The following is a 22853-nucleotide window of genomic DNA, read 5'->3' on the forward strand; positions in this document are numbered from 1 at the left end:
GCTGTTTGTTTAATCTGGCCTCCTCCCAGTAACTGTTAAGAAATTTCTCAGTGAATTAGAACCCTGGGTTTAATCAACAATATCTGCTTTGTAATTGGCTCCTTTCACAGGACCTAGGAATGTGGAAAAGCTTAATTCACACCCAAATTAATATTTTTGTCAGTAACCATTAAAACCCACATATCCTTTTTCTTTCTTGAGCAGTCACATGTCCTCACGAACACTTACCGTCTCCATTCCTTCCCAGTTACCCCCATCACTCACTGAAACATCCAACAAATATGACAGCTAAGATCTATTTTATACATCCGTTATCCTGTGGAAATTCTATCAAAAGACCTCTACTAACTCACCTGCCTCAAAGTCTCATCTTTCTTGCTGCTTTTAGAGATTAGTCACCACAGCAGCTCAGTGGCATTCTCTTCCCACATCAGCTTTGGAGTTGGGGCTCTCTGCTTCATCCTGTGTCTTTCTATCCATGTATTCACAATTTCCTTGAACACTTTTCTTCCTTTTAAACGATGTATTTTTACTCTTCTTCCTGTTATATAGACTCTCAACAGTTGCATCATAGCCTACTAAGTTAACACATTCATGATTACAAAACTTTTTGTCTAGCCCCAATATCTTCCCTGAGTCAATTTTATCAATTACCTTTTAAATATTTTTATCCATTTTTTCTCTGAAAGAGCATTCAAAACAGAATTACTTCCTCCATACCAAGTCCTTATGCCTTGTCAAATTCCTTCACCAGGAAAAGAGATTAGAACAAGAGATTCTTTAGCAAGGAGAATAAGAAAGGATAAACAGGAAATGATGCACATTTACTGCCTAACTTCTTAGGGTCAGGTATTGAATTTGGCAGGTTGCAGAGATTTTTTAAAAATTTTTTTCATAATTCTAATTGTGAAAATAACACAAAATCTTGACCTTCAAAAGATTCCTATGTCTTCGTGCCCAGAACCTAAAAGTGTGTTGTCTTACATGAAAAAAATATTTAGCACAATTCTATATTGAATACTTTATTAATGTTACTCCTTGGCAAGCAATGGTAAAGGTTAAACTGGGCCCCTTCCGAAGGTGATGGATTAGGCAGATCAACAAGCCTGTTCACTGCTGACAGGAGGTACTTTCCAATATTGTATTTAAAGAGCCATAAAATATAACTTCACTCCTTGAACTTTCTCCTCTGAAAATAATCTGACATAGTAACTAACAGAAAGAATAAATAAATGTTAATATCAACAGAGTGCTTACACAAATCTTAGTATATTCAAAAGCTGGAGATTTATGCAACAATCATAAAAATAATGTGTAAAAATAGTATTTAGCCACCTTGAAAACTGCTCATAAAATGATGTTAATTATAAAAAGTGGAACCTAAAATTATGCTGGTAATACATTAATAACAGTTAATTTGGACAACGCATTTATTAGTTATATATATATAGTTTATATAGTTATATAGTTTATATAGCTAATATATATATATTAGTTTTACATATATATATATAAAACTTCCGGTATTCTTAAATTTCTACATGAACATATATTATTCTTATAAAAGCAAGGATAACCAGGGAATGTTACAATCCAAAGGAAAATATGAGGGTGGGCATTAGATGTAGCAGTTAAGGCACTCATTGGGGTATCTGTATTCCATATTATAATACCCAGGTTTGAGTCTTGGTTCCACATCCAATTCTAGCTTCCTGCTAATACACCATGGGGTGGGGTGTGGTTGCGGGGAGAGAAGCAAGTGATAGTTTCTGTAGCTCAGTTCCTGGTATCCTCATGCAAGTCCTAGATTAGGTTAGACATTTGAGGAGTAATCCAGTGGATGGAGTAAATCTCTCTCTCTCTGTCTCTCTCTGGCTCTCTCCTTCTGACTCCCTGTATTCCCCCATTTCTGCCTTCCATATCAATAAAATAATACATTTTAAAAGTCAGTAATTCAAACATGATAGAAGATTATGTTTTACGATTATTCTATTTGCTTGCTGCTCTACTCACTAACCCAGAAATTGACTGATAAATTTTAACACTAGGCCTTCCTGGTCCATGGAATCAAAGTGGACATGGCCCATTAGAGGCTCTGATAGAAGAATGGAGAACCAAAGAGAGAAACTGAGCTGTTTTCCTTGCATTTTGCATTTCTAGAACCTTGCTACTTTACTCAGGCCACAGGTCCTTTGAGACAGTTGCTTCCCACAGTGATGATTCCTTCAGGATCTGGTACCTTCCCTGTCCTCTTGTCTCTTCAGGCTTCTGGACATTCAACACTTTTCAATTAGCCAACTGAAATGTACCATCTGTCTGCTGCCAGTCCCCTAACTGAAGTGATGTTTAAGGTGAGATTACAACAGCTGCAGGAATGTCAAGAGTAGCATAGCAGATGGTCAGTGTTCAAAGATCAGAGGTAATTTCACAATGTCAGGACTACTGTCTGGGAAGCAATGGCTAACTCTCGGTAAAAGAGTGAGTGATTTGCTTAAAGACATTTCTAGAAAAAAGATGTCACTCAAAAGTTGGGGTTCAAGTGTAATAGATCAAGCATGGAAGAAGTTGGGTGTAATTACATTATCTTAACGATAAACTCCATTAATTTGTTTGCTTATTCTAGCACAAAATTTGAAGGCGGTATGATGAGAGTTTCAGTACAGAAAAGTTTATTGATAAGACTTTTGAAGGTAAAGGTGTACTGATGGGTATAGTACCTTTTTGAGCAGTCACAAGGACTTTATTTTTGGATTCATAGTTACCCTTTAATATAGAGTGACTGATTTAAGAGTAGCCTCAGGTTCGGCCTCTTGTATTTGTCCAAGACTACAACTTCCAACAGCCTTGACCAGCAGTACACCCTGACTGTTAGGACAACTTTTACTCTCTCAACAAAACTTAAACACCTGCCCTAGTTGTCCCTCTTCCTGCTTCTCTAGATGATAGACACAGCTCTACAAATAGATTTCCTCAAAAGCTGGACTTTAGCCTTCGGGTATGAGTCCTTGTGCAAAGTAATAGGAGTGGTAAATTCTTAAATAGACATAGGAAATTTCAGCTGTTTTTCACTTGATTTTGAATTTTCCTTACCAGAATTGAAGAGAAGGAAATTAAAGGGGCTTTTTAATTGCCCTACAATCAGATTCAATTTCACATTTTTCCAAATTGGAAGCTTGAGTGATGTCTTTCTTGGCTATAAAATTAGAGAAATTTGCCCTAGGCAAGCAACACCTACCACATCCCCTTACCTTCTTTTCTTTCCAGGGACTCTGCCATTAATGTAGTTAAAAAAAAAAAAAAGAAAGAAAAAGAAATTCTTAACCTAAACATGAAATTTTCACTGATCTCAATTAGAAAAATCTCAGGGTATGAACTCAAGCCACCTAAGTTCACAAGATTTGAAATAAAAATCAAAGAGCACTCTTCTAAACTCTTTTGTTCTATGTCAATTCTCATAACTATAATGAAGTTTACACGTATTCTGTATTTAATTCCCATTCAGATACAGAAAATATAAAACGTGGAAATGGAGGGGAATTTGTGCAGGGTTCCCTAGGGAGTAAATGGCCATGCCCGATTCAGAAGCCATGGACATGGCTCAGTAGCTTGCATTCTTAATGGATGCGCCAGTCTTTGAGGTGTCAGGAAGACCACAGACATTCATTAAGCCCTGTTTAGATTACTCATTTGCTCCCTAAGGCAAACAGATGGAGATGTAACCTACAGTCAAGATTACTTGGTGAATATTAAGTACAAATAAAGAGGAATTAGGTTTTCTTAATGAAGAGTTCTTCACCTAAGAGTACTTGAAACATACTCCACCCCCACTGAGGAATGCATCAGGCAATGTGAAGGCTGCAATCTCCTGGTGAGGACGCCTCTCTCTGGGTCTTCTAGGGGCTCACAGACCAAGATCTTGTATTTTTCCCCCATATTGTGCTTCTTAGGTTTCTGTTAACTCTTTCTTTCCTTCCCATATTTAATACCCTTGCTGCAGCTGTTCTCTGAGCTGCTGATTGGAACTTCATGGGAAGCTCATCAGCCAGTCTTCCTGAGTCGTGGATTCAGGTAGGATTTTTTTTTACATTTTCTATTTTATTATCATTATTATTAGTAGTATCATTTTATGATACAGTTCCGTAGGCTCCTAGGATTTCCTTTATCTCCTCCCCAATTCCCCCCCACACACCTAGTTCATCTATATCATTACTAAAGTATAGTTCTTCATACTCAGTCATATGTCCATCACTGCAGGAATAGACAATGACAGAGAGTCCAGCATCCTATTGTCAAGATAAAGTAAGCAGTTTCATTGTAAGTCCATCTTTTTCTGGACGTAGAAATGCATACTACACTGCATCACATCTGAATGTTAGTCTCCATTTCATAGTTACTGTACATCCCCTTAAATGAAGTCATAATACAAAATCAATAGAAAGAAAAATAGAAATTTACAATGCCATGAAGTTAAATAATATGGTGCTAGATATGATAGTCTCCATTACACAGCTACTATATATCCCTGTAAATGAAAAGACACAAAACAAAACCAACATCAGGAAGAATAAAGAAATTAACAACACCATGAAGTTAAATAACCTGCTACTAAATGACTAACATGTAGCTGAAGAAATTAAAATCAAGAAGCTTCTTGCAGAAAATGATGCTACAGTATGATCTATGAGTCATTGAAGAATTGAATCTGAAGAAAGTGTTTGGAAGAGATGAAACCAACAGAAAACAACAAAACCTATGTGACATAGTTTCTGCTGATTTTTGTTGGTGAAATGTGGCTCTTCTAGACAACAAACAAATGGGTTTGGTTTTTTTTAATCCAGTCTACTAATCTATGATATTTGATTGAGCTTAATCCATTTACATTCAGGATTAATATGTATGGATAGTACTTGGGTCCTGTCATTTTAGGAATGGTTGTTCATTGGTTTCGTCTTCTTTTGTCATTTTACTGGGATGTTCTTCCCATTTGCCTTTGGTTTGGTAGATGCTATTCCTCTTCTTTGTGAAGAGAACATCTTGAAGTATCATTTGTAGGGCAGGTTTGAAAGAGACAAATTCTTTTAACTTTTCTTTACTCGGGAAGAATTTTATTTCATTTTTAAAGACAAAAGAAAGCTTTGCTGGATATGTTATCCTAGGCCGACAAGTTTTTTCTTTTAGAATCTGGAATATGTCACTCCTTTCTCTTCTTGCCTGTAGAGTTTCCTGTGAGAGATTGCCTCTGAGTTTAATTGGCATTTCTTTATATATCAATAGATTTTTTTCACGTGCACATTTCAGGATCTTTTCCTTATGTTCAATTGAAAAGAGCTTGATGACCATGCGTCTTGGTGAAGATTGCTTTTGATCAGGTAGAATTTTACTGACTCTGTCTTGGCTTGATTATTTTTGAGTTCCTAGGTATCTTTAACATCATCACCTCTCTTAAAACAAAATTGTTGTTGATCACTATTTTCCATGATACTTTTCTGTAGGAAGAGGAATTTTCCCTTCCACTCCTCAACTGCTCCCCTCCCCGACTTTTTTGCCCATATTATTACAGTAGTATAATCCTTCAGTAATAGTCACAGTTCCAACATTCTGCTATTTAAGTGCATCATGGTATCATAGGGATTGGCAATGGTGGAAAATCTAGTATCATATTGTCAAGGTATATTTAACAGTTTCATTACCACATTTCTAAAATTGAATCATTTATTTTCCTATAATTTTGGGGGGATGTTTTCTAAATCAATCTGTACACTAGTGTGTGTGTGTGTGTGCCCTTTAATTCAGTTGTTTTGTTCAGATCTTCATGAGATCAACTGTACAAAGATAAAGGTTTTACTGAGAATGCTAGGGAGAGAATCAACTCATTGGACTCCCTACTTTCTGGCTTCCAGTGAATTTGTTAGGAGGAGTATACCCATGGGTGATCAGAAGTAGGAGAATGTAAGGTTGGGGTGTTTGTTCCCCCTTCCCTTCCTGCCATGTGGTCAGAAAGGCATCTCTGCCGAGGCTAGTGTTGATGACTCCGCATCACTTTACATAGGATTGGTAACATCCCACTATGTTACTACGCTGCAAGTACCGCACCTTCCATTGTCGTGCTGCCTAAAACTGCTCATACCTGGAAATGATCCCTTGGTTAGAATATCATTACTCAATCCATTCAAATAGGCCATCTCATGCTTTCTAAAAAGAATAAAACAGATATAAATATTAAAAATAAAAATTCATGGTTTCATGTGTGGTCTTGTGTAATGAGAAGCAATTTTGAAAACTTTGGGTACACAATTGAACATTAATTTTGTTTAAAAAAAAAGCAAAGCAAAAGATGGCTATCTCCAAAATTCATTTCTATTTTACTTCATAAAGAGAAAAAAAAGGCACTGAAACCATAAGTAAAACTCTACATGAGAAGAATAAGTGTATAGAATATCTTAAGCATAAATTAAGAATAGTTTGAAAAATTCAGTTATCTGTGCAGATATTTTTTGGAAGGAATACTTACAATCAATGCTTTCAAGGAAAAATGTTGGAAACTGTCATTATAGATGGCAAAATGGCTAGCACAAAAATGAAATCTCAGAGCTTGATAATAATAGTTGATTCTTTAGAACACCGCCATTAACCATTTTAAAATTATGGATTTAGAAGTAAAATAAACAACATTCTTATCAGCTATCTTATATCCCTTAACATGCTCCTAGAATATTTATCTAAAGTATATGAGAAAGAAATAAGTGAATAAAAATTATTTTTGCTACCTTTGTAAAAACAATGGCTTGTTTTTATGCATGAGGGACTTACTGATATTTTCTGCAACAGTAGTATAAGAATTTGGAGGGAATTCCTTTTGTGCCATATTCTGGAATATATATATTCAAATACAAAAGAAATATATATATTCAAAATACAAAAGAAACATAAACACATACACATATATTCTGGAATATATATTCAAAATACCATATACATATATATATATATATATACACAAATCTTGATTTTGGATGTGACAGGAGAACAGAGATAATGCTGTTCCTGTTTATAACTATGTACCTTAATACAGAACCTGGCATATAATATTCACAGCATAAATATTTGCTGAATGAACGAATGGGTCTTTTCTCAGTGATTAGTGTGGATTAGCTCAGACAATTGTAAGTCATATACTGGCATTTGAATACATACCTTTAGTTGCTTTCTTAAGCTGTTAAGTCAATGAAGAGAAATTTCTTGCATAAATTTGAAAGGTTAGATGTGCATTTCATCCTTCAGCCAAAGAAATCGATAGAAAACATTGTCCCAACAGAAAGTAACTTAACGCACATTTTTATTGAAACAGCATGGATATTCTATTGAATTGAATGAAATTTTAAGTGATTCTTTTTATCTCGAACATGATACACCAGGTGTGTATGTGCTTGTGTTTTTTGCAATAGCAACATCACAAGATGTTAGAAAAAATCAAATTGATATAGCAGCATCAGTGTCTTTACAAGATCTGTTCACATGCACTCAAATTGTCAAAATTGGGGCCATTGTATCTAGGTTCATGAGTCACTGTTATTTAGTTACTTTCAAGTCAGTTTCTTTGGTTCCAGTTTCTTTGCTGGCACTCACTTTGCATATTTAAAAATCAATTACAATGAATTCTTCATATATCCTCTTCATCCTTTTATCTTTTATCTTTTAGTTGACTGAGCAGTCATTACCTAAGACATGCGAAGCATAATATCCATCCATGATTTTTTTTAACCAAATAATAGGCACATTTTTCCAAACAGGAAGGTTACAAAGTTAGAATTTTTTTTCCAATATCTGATAATATTTCTTGATTCTCAAAACAATGAGCACAGCCTTTTGAAGAGCGGGTGGTCCTCAAGATAGTCACAGCAGCTTTGTGGGGCTGGATTAGAGATGGAGCAAGACTCCTGGAAGAGGCCTCGCACTCCACCTGCACAGCTGACCTATGTTCTGTTTACAGGACAGTTCAGACTGATATCAATATAATATGACACAGAGCTCCTTTCTCACACCTAGGATTCCACTTCAGTCATTCAAAGCATGGTTCACAGCTCCACAGTCTCTGAAGAACAGGAGCAATGGTTGTTCCCATGAATCCTAGAGGCAATTCCTGCTCCAACACTCATTCTGACCCCTCAGAACAGGTCAACCACGCATAAACAGAGGTTCTCAAAACTAGCCAACACTGTGTGTGACTTGCCAGATCATTGCCAACTCATGAATTTTTATAAATTTTATTTTTGATAATTTTTACATATTTGATTAGGGTGTGAAGGGTCAATGGCTAAAGGAAAGTGGTAAGATCATTGTTTTCACATTTTCTTTTTTCATTCCCATACCTGCTGAGAGGAGTGAGAAAAGGGGAGAAGCCATTCCCAGCCTCCCAAACATCCCAGGGGCCCTGATGTGGGGCATGCTCTGAGGGTCCTGCCCAAGTGGCTTTCATAGCTCAGCAGTTCTGTACCACTGCTGATCTTGCCACTCCAACCACGTTGAAATCTCTCCAAACTCCTCTGCCTGACATAGTCCACCTTAGAGTCTCTGTTTGCCAAGGTATACACTGCCAACTCTTGGTTAGAGTAGTTGATCGATTTGTTCTGTCCTTCGTCCTTTGTTATGGTACCAGGTGTCCTCTGCAGGCTCAAGTATACTGCCATATCCTCCATGTGCATCTGGATATGCAATCTACTGCTCCATCTGAGCCACTGAGGAGGCCCAGCTCTGATATATGCATTCCATGGTCAGACCATGGAACCTATAATTTCCTCATTGGCTGGATTTCTGAGAATAGTGGTTCAGTTGAAGGGGATTCCCAAAGAAATTTCATTTGAGATGATCCCAGACCTATCCCAGGCCATCCTACACCCATCATGGTTTTCATGACTTCCAGTGGGTGCTGGAGTTTAGCCCAGTCTTGCACAACCCAGACCAAGTCCACATCCATTCCAATGGAGATTTTAGCCATGTCTGAACCATACCACAGTTTCCACTTTGGCCTCCCATTCACCAATGGGACCCACAACCCAACCAGGGATTCCCATTAACTCCCCAACCAGGCCTGATCCCAGACTCAGATCTCATGCATGCCAGTGGTTGCTCTGACTCAGCTTGGCATAGCCCCTCACCTGTCTTGGCCTTTGCCTTCAGATGCTGCAGCCTGGCTTGGCCCAGCCAGTCCCCAGTCCCAATTTTCACTGGTGGGTGCTGCAACCTGGCCCTGCTCAGTCTGCTCTCATCTCTGGCTCATGCAAACCAATATGTGGAACAGCCTAGCTCAGCATGAGCTGCATTCCATCCTGGTTTCTGCACTTGCAAATGGGCTATGGTTTGCTTGGGCCTGCCCAGTCCATGCCCTTCCAAAACAAATCACATGCTTGCCAACAATGGCGCTACCCCGCCCAGCCAGGCCTGGACCATGTATTCATCAGCAGGAACTATCACCCACTAGGGAGTTTCCCAGGTTCCCCCACTCAGGCTACTCCTAGACACAGATCTCACACATGCCAGCAGGTTCTTGGCCCTTACCCAAAATGGCCTGCTACCCCACCATCTGCCTTGGCCTTTGTATGAGCTGGTGCAGCCTGGCCTGCCCCACACCCTGTTTTAGGATGCTTGTACAGGTGCTGCAGCCTGGACCTGGCCCACTTGTTCTCAGCCTCAGTACTGGTGAGCATTGAGTTCCATGATCATTCCTAGCTCAGCCCATCACCATCCCAACTTTCGAGCGAACCAGTGGGACTTGTAGCTCCATAGCATTGGTCCCACATATCCCCCACAAAATCCAACACCGGACCTGGTTTTCTTGCATGCTAATTGGTGTCATGGCTCAGTCTAGTGTGATCCATCCCCTGATCTGACACTCACTGTCAGGTACTGTATCTAGCCCTGCCAGACAGACACCCAGCCGTAGCTTGTGTGTGCACTGGCATATGATGGTCAGCCAAGTTCCATGCTAACAAGCCCAACCTAGGACTTTCATGTGGACTGTTGCATCAGTCTGACTCATAAAGATCTTTAGGTTTCTCCCCTCCAACCACCAGGCCTCATTTCCCTCACTTACCTGCAAGTACAGAAGCCCTGTCATTGGGTATCCTTCAGGATTCATTCCTCACCTACATGTACATCCATGGATGTCCCTAGGCAGTAATTCCAAACCCCCCCAACAAGAACCCAAAACTCGCTGCTGGGCAGCCAGCAGGCAGAGCCCTGTGCCAGTTGGCATTCCAGATTCCCACAAGCCCCTCCCCCCACCGCCGCCCCCCACTTAGCAGTGGTGAATGGGGAGCTAGGATCCCCAGCATGAACCCTGGGTCAGCACGTGGCTGTGGCTGGGGGAATCCAGACATCTGGGTCGCTGCTCAGATTTACCTGGACTTTGCCTATTGGAAGTTATGAATTCTTAGCAGAGTCCGGCTATGCCTCAAATCAAGTAGTCTGGAGAGCAGACCAGAGCTTCACAGATTTATACCTGTGTTTTTCTTGGTAAATGTATTCAAAATCAACTCTTTGGAAATAAAGGAGTTTGGATTGTGCAGAGAAAGGAGCTGCATGGAAACACATCTATAACAAAAATCTACCACTACTGGATGGATGACCACTTGAGGTTGATCAGTCTCAAGGCAGGGCATTTGGATTTTGTATCATACTCCCAAACATTTAGGCCACAGCACATGTGTTGTGGTAAGCATGAGGCAGGATTGTAGGCTGCTAGCATGGCATTATTCCACTGAGGACAATTCCAAGAAGACAGTTCAGCTGAGAGCCTTTGATGCCAATAATTCCAGCCACGACAGATGAGTGTTCAGTGGTGGTGATGAAGGAATATGTGTTACATGCCACAGAATTTACTGTGCCATTAGTAGGGATCAAATACCTACCCAGGGAGTTCTTCCAATGATGCTGCCCCTCAAGAAGGAAGTTCCATTGCCTTTGGGTGTGTTGTTCATATTTACATCCATCCAATAACTTGGGAAGAAAATGTCCATCAATTTTTTATGACCAGGAAACTCATAGGTGTTGACTGTACTGATATTGAATTTTCCCATCTTTATATTCTCATTAATTCCTGATAATTAGCATTGAACTTCCTTTTCCTAGGAAAAATTGATCAAGTATCCATGACTGTTGGATAATTTCAGTTACAATTCATTTATTACCAGTTGGTTCTGTATTCATTAGATATTGTTTATGAGTTTATTTCATTTTGAATTTACTTTGTTCTTTATTAGATTTAATGGGATTAGGTTAAGGGTTGGTCTCATTCAGAATAACTTACTGAAAATAATTGGCAGTGGGGGAGTAAATTTTGTAGATCAGTACTTCCTTTAGTACCATAGTTTAAGACTGAACTCCCAAGTGATTTCTTTTACTCATGAGCCTTAGGCTGTCAAGGTTTCTGCTCTTTAGTTCTTTCATTGCCATGCCACCACTCTCCATTCTATAGTTTTCTTGGTAGGAAAAAAAATGATGATGGGATTTGATGATCACTAATGACTTTACTAGCTTTTTTTAATCACAGACCAGCAGTGTGTGGCTATTCTCAATGTAGGGCCCATTCTTGGTCTTATGCAAATATATTACCCTTCAATTACTTGCTTGTCTGATTAAGGGACTTGTAGCTTTGTGAAACTTGTGGTTGGTAGAGTTTATTTTCAAAAAAATGTTTATTTTCTTCCACTTGAAAGACAGGACAACAGAGAGGAGAGGCACAAATGGAGAAGCTCCAGCTGCTGGTTCATTCCCCAAGTATCTGTATCAGTTAGGGATGGACCAGGCTGAAGACAGGAGCCTGGGTTCCCCATGCCAATTGCAAGAAACCAGTCTCAGCTCTCTCCCAGAATACATTTGCAGGTAGCTGGATTAGAGGGAGTAGCTGGAACTCTACTGGCAATCTGACATGGGATGTCATCATACTAAGCTGTGGCTTAGTTCAATGCACCACAATGCCATAATCCCTGATAGATACCTGTACCAGATTATATCACTCATTGTGTACCACACCATTTAGTCTCTAAAATTACAGCATGTAAAAGAAATGAAACATTATCAGGTGGTATTGAATTTAAACAGCTTTGGCATTCAATATTAACAGGATTTTAAGATTTGCTGCTTATAGTACTTCGCAATCACAGCTAAAGTGCATTATTAATTTGAGCTTAAGGACTGAGTAAGAGTAGAAATAATGATGGAAATTAAGTTATTTTATAATTAGGGAAAAACTTCTATTTCATTGCTAAAAATGTAGAAGCACTTCTTCACGTGAAAAGCATGAATGTGGCCTAGAGTGGTAAAAAATTAATTTACATGGATAGCCAAATTGGAAATACTGTTCATGTTTTTACTAAATTAAAAATGTTAGTGAGATTTCTACATCTTATTTATAAACTTCTATGAATGTTCATTAGGAAGAATTAGACTGAGTTTTGTGATTGTTCTCAACTCTTTTTTCCCTTTACCTTACTAACAAGTTTTTAGCCTGTTCAGCTGTCATGAGATACTGATAGAAGCATGGATGTTGGGAGAAAAAGACCTAGAAGTTATATGTGTCTAGAAGACCTAGAAGTCTCTGTGTGTTTCTCAGCATCTCTCTGTGCCCTTGCCTGGGCTGTGTTTCCTGGAAGAGACATAGTCCTGTCCAGGCTCCCACCCTCTGTCAGGCAGTCCCTTTTAGCTTCTGCTAGGCTGCCAGAGTCTAGGTTTTACCAACACTACCTGCTCTCTGCATCACCCAGACCTGGAGAAAGAAGTTCATTCCTGTTATAGCTAACCTCTGGATTGTCTTCCCATATCTTGTTTTGGGTTCTCAATTTCTTCTTCAATAGTGAAACAAATTTCATTTACTCAATTCAATTGTTTAAGATAGGGTGTAGTTATAGTTATCCTGGCTGGACCCCAAATCATACCCACTTCTCTTTCATGGAATGTGAGAATAGTAGGACAGAACATGAATAAACACCAAGGCCATGACTTTGAATGAAAACATGTGAAGACAGGGATGTTTTACAAATATGGACATCTATGATGTTTCACTTAAATTTGCCTTCTGTGATTTACCCCCAATACTCTTTTGAATCCTTCCCAACTTTCACTCCCTTTCTACTTCAAAGTTTTATAATAAATATTTCAGAAAGGTTATCAAGTGCATTTTGTGCGTATTGTGCCTTGGCTTAAGGATTGAGAGGATACCTCTTTGATGGCTCAGATATCAACCCCTTGATTTTGTTCTCCCAGCTCTCCACTAAATTCTCTTTCCATTACTTTTTAACCCTAAATTCAATGTCATTTTCCAATGAAGCCTATCTATGGAAGTATAAATATCTTCCTCTACATTCTTTCAACTTTTGGTTCTCTACTACAATGTCCTCACTAGGAAAGCAACACTTTTTTTTTTAATCACATCTTTATTGCTACCATATCCATCAGTGTAATAACTTGTATAAGATGAGAACAATAACTTGCTATTAATTTATCCTTTCACATGTATGTAACTTTTCAGAATCTCCTTCTTCTTAAGTATTGGTATTCTCTAAGACTCTAACCTAAGAATCATAGCTTTTTTATCCTAAACTTTTTCTTTGGATGAACTCTCCCTCTGATAAATTAAAGTCCTAATCTGAGGCACCTCAACCTAAATATCAAGTCTTTTAGATACTCTGTTCAGCTTAACACTTTCTACTTCTCATTGACCATCCACTTATCTATTGTCTTGCCACCCTGTCAATATCATTTGCTTATTCACTATCCCACAGGAGTCTCCTTCCAAGATTCCTTATCCTTAATTAATAATCACCTTATAAGTAATAAGCCAGTGAGTCTACAATTCTTAATTTATCAGAAATCCCCAAAGATCTCACAAATATATCTTCTCTTATCATCTATTTTGCCTTAGCCTTTCAGGAAGCCATTGTTGTAAATAATCTTTCCAACAGAATTTTCTGCTTTTTCTTGCTCACAAAACAATTTAGGCACAAAACTGGCTTCCCCTTAATTCCTAAAACACCGAAATCTTTGTTTTATTTTGTAGAAAAGCATTTTCCATTCCTTTTCCTCCAGGCTTCTCCTGAAGTTACTCCCCCTCCTCCTGTTTCTAACTTTCATTTCACTTAATCACAACAAACAAATCTTTTCTGGTTAGTCATTTACTATCGATCTTCTGCATTGGAGTCCGAGATTCAGATTTACTAAAATGCAGTGCATTTTAGGTGTTAAATGAAAATTTACATAGAATGAATGTCAGATTGAACACACTGAGCAGGGGCTCTTGTCTGCCTCTCAGGTCCCCAGCCTTTCACCAAACATGCATTCAATCGTGATATTTCCTTGCTTAAAGTCCTGTTATGGTTTCCCATTTTTCTGTAATAACCTAATACTTGGCAAACTTTTTCAAGGTTGACCACTATGGTAACAGTAAGCATTCAGTCTACTATAGTTAGACTAAAACCTCAGGAGTAGGTAGAAAAGTGAATTCTTTCCAGCACTTCTTGGTCCAATGAGACCTTAAAACCTTGACATGAATTGTTCAGATATTGTTTTAAGCCTTATTACCGGACGGACACAGAAATGCAGAAGGCATTGGACTAGGGGCCAAGGATTTGGCTACTAAGACCTATATCTGTCTCACTGTGAACCAAAGTGGTCTTAGTCACTGGATTTTCTGGTCCATGATGTCTTCATCTAGGAAATGAGGAAACAATGGCAAACAATCTCCAAGGCTTCTTTCACACTGAATTTTATGCTTTCTCAGGTGCTATGTGTGTGTAGGTTTATGTTCCACATAAAATGAAATAATATATAAATTATGAAATATAATAAACATCCAATTATTTTGCTATGAGACTGGTGCCCTCTTTGCAGAGCTAGTTACACTTGGGTTTCACAAATTATTGATGATAATAATGTAGAGTTGCTAAGTATCATTTTTATGGGCTCTTTTTGAAAGTACTATTAGGCCAGACAAAAATAAGTGGTTCTTAAAAATATCAATAAACAGAGCAAAAGTTGAAAACAATACATTTTGCTTACTATGTGCCTGTTGCTTAGTGTCTGTTATACTTTAAAATATAATTATTGCCCTATTTTTCTTAGGACAATGGCACTTGCCTAAGATCATATAGTTGACATTTAGCATATTTCTTTGGAATATAGGTCTATATGACTCCAATCTACTACTGTTGCCTGCAATCCATTTATACTGAAGCATGCAGAGTTAAATCTCAGCTTCTTCTCTCCCTAACTCTGGTCAAGTTCAGGAACACCAGTTCAGTTCTTCTTCAAGTAAAGAGAGATTTATTAGCAGCAGGAGGAGACCTTCAGAAGAAACCTGAAGGGAAACTCCTGCTGTGTCCTAATCCCAGTTCAGGGGCTATCCCTGGAAAACAGCCCATTCCGCTGCATTCACTGCCCATTGTGCTGACCCCTTCATAATGAAGCCCAGCAGCAAAAGGCCTTTGTGCTTCACTGAGTGGGGCCTATGCCTAGGATCAGTCAAGGAGATCCGAGGATGAAAGCAGCTAGTAATCATCTTTCAAGACAGGATTATCAGAGTGTTCCTGCTTTTGGTTGGCTTTATTTGCTTTTTAAAAAGGCATGATTCAGATGACCCTTCTCAAGAAAACAAGTTGTAGGAGGATGCTGGGACCTACATGGTAGAATTCAGTCTGAGGAGTGTCTCCACGTATGTTTGCAGACAAGTTAGTGTGATTTACATGGCAAGCATAAGGACAGATCTTCCTTGTAACTGGTCACCCAGTGTTGCTTTCACAATGTAGAGCATGGTTATGTGTGCTTTGAGGAAGGCTCCCAAAGCAGCCAACAATGAATGCCACCAAGTATTCACAGAATTTTTTCCAAGTTAAACAAAAACCCCAATTTTTTTTTCTTGTAAATATGGCTGGAAAGCATGAGAAAGCATACCCATGTTTCTGCTTCTCTTAGGCAATCACCCTGGCACCTGCTTCTACAAGGCAGCAAAGGGTGATGTATGATACTCATTGCTCCAGGGGTGTTAGAAATTAGATGATCTGTAATATGGTTTGTTTTGTGATAAATAGTGCTTGTTATAAGTAGTTCCTCAAAGAGCAAATTATTTGCTGTTTTGATAGTACAACATGTCAGGATAGATTATTGGTCATCTACAGATTAAAAATTATCAGTTTTTTCTTCAGTATGCACCTAATGGTACCTGACACTAGTTGTACTTTCCATATGGGAAGTAGTTCAATATTGCTGGTCCATGAGTATTGTTCTGTGGCTTACATGTCTCACTGGCTACTCCAAAGCTTGCTAAGATGTTGGATAACAAATGGGAAAATATCATATCACAGGTATTATTTATCCATTCAACAGGCAAAACATTACAACAACAACAAAAAAATAAAACCTAGGCCTAAATTCCTCATGTGTTACTCCATCAAGGCCAGTTATTTATTGTCTTCTGCCCAGGAAGTCCTGTGGGGCATGATATATTGATTTAGGAATTTTCTGGGGATGAATGACTGTGTTGCAACTGTGCTCCTTTATATCCATCCTAATAAATGATAAATTATTTCTGTGTGTGCTATGATAAGGGTGAGTAGCAACTTTAACCCAGCTCTTTAGTAAACATGATACCAAAACACAACCCTCTTTTCAAAATTGCTAAGTTGCAGCCATAAATTTTATGGACAACGCACTGTGTAATCCTGCATACTCCAGGTTCACCACAATGATCAATGTGTAGCTGAGTCTGTGCCTTTATCTAACAACGTCACAGCCACTGGGACATCCCAGCCTTCAGTAATGGGCGAGCGGGGGCGGGGGATGTTTTTCATAGTTCTGTGGAACCCAGATTCATGACACTTGAGGAAGAGCAAAAGCTGGGGTGCTTGGGAGTTTGTAAACAGATATAGTAATTCTTTATTAGCAGAACATGAGCCGAGCCGGAAGCCACTATGAAGGCAAAGGAGGGGTGTTGGCAGCCATACCACGGCAAAGAGCAGAATTCAAAAGGCGGCATTGGTGAGAAGCTCCTTGATGTGTCCATATGACGCCTGATAGAAGTGAAGGCCACATGTGAATGTACGGTATTTGTCCACTTGTTTAGTACTTCCTCTGCCTGGGGTCAGACTCCCTGAGTTCTCCAAAAGGCTCCACTCTTTTCTAAGAAATGACCTAAGCATGTGGGTCAGCCTTATTAGACCTCAGTTTCTCATTTCTAAAAGGAGGATCCAGAGCTTACTTTGGACATAGTCTGCCTGGCAAGAGGGACTACACTGAGCATCACAGAACCAAGAGGAGGTCGTGGTTCTGTGGACACGGTTTAAGTCTTGCTTTCAATCTGCTTTTAGTGGGGCGGATGTTCTGAGGTTAGGAGGAAATCAATTCCACCTTTGGTTTATTCAGGTTATTTTGTATTAGACTTGTGATTAAATTATATAACGTAATACATATTTTCTTCAAGTTGACTTGGCTTACATAATTTTCTTTGTTGTCATGACCTTATGTAAAGCCCTATACATACAGAAAAAAACCAATATCTACTGAGTGTGTGAATGAACTAAAATTAATAAAACTTCTCAAAACTCAGCATGTCATCCTAGGAAATTCGAGTTTCATTCAGCGTGCCTTGACATAGGAGCAAACCCTTTTGTAGGGGAACAGGTGATGCAGCCCTTCATTTATTTGAAAGACGAGTGGCAGAGAGCAAGAGTGAGAACAGGTGAGTGAGCAATTGAGAAACAGAGAGGGCTGCCTTCCATTCCCTGATTCACTCTCTCACTCAAAGAGCCGCACGGACCAGGTTGGAGGTAGAAGCTAGGAACTCTGTCCTGCTCTCCCTGCTGGCAGGGGCTTCCTCCTAGGTCACTGCTCTCCTAGGTGCATTCCTAAGGGAGCTGGACTGGAAGGGGAATGGCTGGGACTTAAACCAGCATTTTGATCTCAGACACCAGCGATACTTGAGGGATTGACCCCCATGCATCACGGTGCTTGCTCTAGTCTTGAGGATCGTGTTGGGGGACTTGGCCTGGCAAGAAAACTGCCTGGAGACAGCCGAGGTCTAACAAGGAAGACCCCGCTGACTCCTCTCACTGTAAGTAACTCTATGGACTGGTCAGTTCCTGCTGCGCTCCCGGGGCACCACTGTTCTGCCCAAGATTGACCTTTGTTCAGCTGTTGTTAGAGGAAGCTCATTTAAGCGAAGAAAAATATAGATTTTATTCTTTGAATCCCATCCCGCCCCATGTTGCTATTTTTACTTTGTTAACAGATACGCAACTGCCAAATCATAAAACTAAAGATGTTTAAGTTCACATACACAATGGAAATTACACTTTACAAGGTCATTTAATAACTACAAGTCACTCCGCAGAAGTAAACTTTGGCAGAATAGTCAGAGTGGGCTATTCTGTGGCAGGGCTGTGGCAGGAAGGGTTTCAGGGGTAAGTCAGCCTCCAGGTTCCATGGCGTCTGGTCTCTTATGGCTGCGGAGGGCAACTGCAGTGCTGCGCTTAAGACAAGTTCCTAACAGGCCCCTTTGACTGTTCCCGCACCTCCGCACCTGCAAACTGTTGCTGCCTGGGGGTATTTCTGATGGGCGTGGCGAGAAGCACCTGCTCCGGGGCTTTCCTTGAATCTTACTAAGCTTGCCCCCACCTTAAGGGCGTAGCTTCACAGTCTCCTGAGGATTCCTTGAGTGTGCTTTATGAGATCCGGTTTCAATTCTCCGTGGGCAGCCCTCAGGTCCCGTTACAGTTCCCCAGAGCTCGGTGTCTGCGGGTGGAAGGAGGAGAGCCAGGGAGAGACTGAGTGAGACGAACAGGCACCAGGGTCCAGTTACCTGAGCGCAGGGTCCCCGAGGCCGCTCCGTCGCAGCCCGGGAGCGTCGCGGCTCCTTTAAGAGTCGGGCCCAGGCCGGCCCGAGGGCCGCGGGAGCCCGGGCGTGAGGCGGCGCGGCGCAGAGGAGTTGGGAGCCGGCGCAAAAGTTTCCTCCCAAGTCGGGCCCCGCGCGCGCGCGCCGCCGCCCACCACAGCCCAGCGGCCTGGGGCCGGCCGTGCCACCGCCGCCAGGGCCAGGGCCGGGGCCGGGGCCAGGGAGGGCCAGCCCAGGGCTGGGCTGGGCCCGACCGGCAGTTTCACTTTGCCTGGACTTGGAACAACCCTCCCCGGCCCGGTCTGAGGAGGAGCAGCGGCAGCAGCAGAAGCGACGCTGGAGCTGGGCCCTGGAGTTGCTGAATTCCGGGTCCCAGGGCACCTGGAAGGTAGCTCTTCCTTACTGCCTCTCCCTCCTCGATTCCTGTCGAGGCTGTGCGCCCGCCGGTGGGGAAGAGACGCTGCCGTGAACCTCCCACAGCCCACCCCCGCACTCCCACCCTGAGTGGGCGCCGGGAGAGGCACCCCGGCACTCCGGGCCCGCTTGCTGCGCCCTCGGGGCCAGACACCTGTTCAGCCGGACCCGGCGCGGTCGCCGGGGGCCAGGATGAAAGTGACGGTGTGCTTCGGCAGGACGGGCATCGTGGTGCCCTGCAAGGAGGGCCAGCTGCGCGTGGGCGAGCTCACTCAGCAGGCGCTGCAGCGGTACCTGAAGACGCGGGAGAAGGTGAGCGCGGCGTGGTGGGCGCGCCGGCCGGGTGGGAGCAGGGGGCGCGGCCCGTGCCCGCGAGCGCCTTGAGGCTGAGGCACCTGGCAGGTGCTCTCCGGGGCGACTCTCAGAGAACACACCTCCGGAGCAAGACTCCAACTTTGTGCTGCTATTAGAAGCCACTTGGTTAGCTTTGGGAGTGTGTGGGCCTTGCCATTCATTGTGGTGGGCGGTGCTGAGGCACGGGGATCTTTTGAAGGGAGCTCTGAGAAAGGTGGCCGGATCTAGGTCCCTAATTCGCGCCCCAGGGCTCAAATCTGCTGTTTAACCAGTTCCTCAGGTGATTCCAAGCGCTATAGAAGTGGGAGGCGCTGGAGTTTGCAAAATGTTGAGGGAAGATTTCAGTGGGTGCTGATCCCTTAGGTGTTAGGGCCCATCCCGCTTTGGCTCCTGGAAGTTAGAAAGTTGCTGGGTGTGAGGAACCCAAACTGTAGGAAGTTAAGCTACAAGGCCTTAGGCGTTCCTGCCTCCTGAGCTGGCTTTCCCCAGTGACTGGAGCAAGAACTTAGGCGATTAGATGTGGTTTGCTTCACCAGTCTGTATGTCCTGTGTGCGACATCACATGTTTCAGCAGTAGAGAGTGACTCGAGAGAAAGTGTGTGTGTGTGTGTGTGTGTGTGTGTGTGTAGTACTGAAGAGAGACAAACTATTCACGCTGTGTACCTGCAGTTAAAAATGAGTCAAAATCGAGCAGTGATTTTGCTGAAAGTGTACGATATATGTCAAAAGAAAGTACCACTGGGTAGCCAAACTCATGTCAGGTGTGAAGTGGATAACACGTGGGGTTTCCAGGACTTCCTTCTGGAAGCCCTGTTTATATGACGACATTGGAAAGCACGTGTTAGCTTGTGGAACCCTCGTATTGAACACTGGCTGTGCCTCACCACCTCAAGGGCACTGCAAATTGCTGCGTTAGGAATCAGTGTTTCTCTTCATGTTTGTCCTCATGCGTTGGTACTACAAGAATGGTGTGTTGTCTAACGTACCGATGGAAAGCTGTGATTTGTAAATTCTTTTCATTCCTTAGGGGTTTCACAAAGTATAACGTTAATTTTCTTTTGTAGTTCATAAACGCGTGTACATATACATACACATATTCGGGGATATATAAGAATGTATGTGCCTTTTATGCTTCCACTGAATATGTCTATGTATATATATGTGTTTTTGCACACATGTAAACAACTACACAAAATAACATACACATGTGTTTGTGTATGTTATTTTTTTAAAGATTTATTTTTATTATTTTTTTATTGGAAAGGCGGATATACAGAGAGGAGAGACAGAGAGGAGGATCTTCCGTCCGATCTTCCGTCCGATGATTCACTCCCCAAGTGAGCGCAACGGGCCGATACTATGCCTATCCGAAGCCGATCCGAAGCCAGGAGCCTCTTCCATGCGAGTGCAGGTTCCCAAAGCTTTGGGCCGTCCTCAACTGCTTTCCCGGGCCACAGGCAGGGAGCTGGAAGGGAAGCGGAGCTGCTGGGATTAGAACCGGCGCCCATATGGGATCCCGGGCGTGCAAGGCGAGGACCTTTAACCACTTGCGCTACCCTGCCGAGCCCTGTGTATGTTATTTTGAACAGTTAAGAGTTGGAGGAGAGTTTGGTGAAGGGTCCATCAACAAGGTCCCCAGGGCTGAAATGTTTGCTCATGGAATTGAGCTAGACGAGGGAAAATAATTTAAATGACCTATAAAGTTGTATTAAAATCTCCAAGTCTTATTTGCTATAGCTATGATACATGCTATTGATATCTTATATTTCAATTTAAAACTGTGACTTAAATAAGTCATTAATTGTCTGACATAATGTATTTCTAGCTTTTGGATAATTAACATGATAAAAATTTTTTTACTCATTAAAAAAATCTCTTGCCTTCAGTTTTTGTGCATTTAGAAGTTTAGCAAAAGGAGCTGTCCATGTAATAAAGGTAGACTACCAACTTGTGAAAAAACCTAAAAAAAAAAAAGAACCCTACTCAGATAGACTTAATGCATTGTAATTTGATATTAAAAGGTGTTTGAAAACTATCAATATTCTGGACTAGAAACACAATTTATACCACAGACCCCATAATGTCATTGCATTGATCAGTTTGCTATTGTTACCACACATTAGGTTTTCTGTGTTTACATTTATACATGTATTAGTGGATGTGACATTTAAAGGTCACCTGCAACTTTTGAGCTGTTTCTCTTTCTTTGATTTTTGAAAATTTCAATTTTGGAAGTGCCTAATGATATTCCCCCCTTCCTGAATATTCTTCTCACATAGTTTTACTTTAGATAATAACATAATCATAAGACGGCTTTACTATAATTGACTGCTATTCCTAATAGTAGTAATAAGATGCTAAGAAAGGCTATGGCAACCCATTGGATTTTAAAAAATAATGAAAAAAAAAAACACACTAGAAACCCCCCAAATCTGGGCTGTAAATTTTTTTTAAAAAATTCACTTTTTGTGAATAAGTTAAAAAATGTCAAAACTTTATTTCTTTTAAGGACAAGGCTTTAAGTCTTGGACTCAGTGATAAGGCAGTGATAATGGCCAGTAGTGTGCCTTCTCCTTGTGGGTGCCTTGCTAGGCTCTTTGCATGTACTGCATGATACACACATGACAGTCTGGAAGCCAGGTCATTTTCTAGACTAGGAAGCCATGATCTGCGGTGCTGCATTTGGGACTTGAACCAGAAAATGTGACTGCCTTCTTTCTCATTAGTGGCATTGCACAACAAGCTTTGCATTGGAATTTTCCAATCAAATTTTGTATAGTTCAGTTTCGTTTACTAACTGCTTCAATAACACATGAGCCTGAAGATGGCAGTTTTGCTTTTTTACATAGCCCACAAGTTCCTCTTAATTATATTTTATAATACAAATCTACATATTATTGGGAGAATCTAATTTCTAGAGTGAACACTTGAGAGCTTACAAATAAAGTATGAAAAATATTCATTATCCTGATTACAAATAGAAAGATGGGCAAGATCTCTTAGCTAATCTAGGTAGAGTGCTAAAAAGAGACAGACTTGGTGGGGACATGGATGTAAGTTAAGTCCATTTCTTGAGGAGTTGTAAATTATTTAGATGGGAAGAAGGCAGGTTTCAGGATCTGGGATACACGTTTAGGATTCTAAAGTTTGGAGGGTATGTGATAGCCAAGAAGGACCCTCTAGATTTCCTAGGCAGCCTGTGAGAATA

General features: G+C 41.0%; 1 protein-coding gene across 4 annotated transcripts in view; it reads left to right on the plus strand.

The window, feature by feature from the left end:
• The first annotated feature begins 19399 nt into the window (after positions 1-19399).
• The window catches only part of PARD3B (par-3 family cell polarity regulator beta), a 991411-nt gene continuing 987957 nt past the window's right edge, over positions 19400-22853 (plus strand). For all 4 annotated transcript variants that reach the window (XM_040984532.1, XM_040984535.1, XM_040984534.1 and 1 more), the window contains exon 1: positions 19400-19603. In XM_040984532.1, the coding sequence (XP_040840466.1) occupies positions 19484-19603 (120 nt within the window). In that variant the 5' untranslated portion in view covers positions 19400-19483. The remainder of the gene's footprint in view (positions 19604-22853) is intronic.

The sequence above is a fragment of the Ochotona curzoniae genome, unplaced genomic scaffold (genome assembly GCF_017591425.1).
Source record: "Ochotona curzoniae isolate NIBS_2020 unplaced genomic scaffold, NIBS_Ocur_1.0 contig_4148, whole genome shotgun sequence".
Taxonomy (NCBI): Eukaryota; Metazoa; Chordata; class Mammalia; order Lagomorpha; family Ochotonidae; genus Ochotona; species Ochotona curzoniae.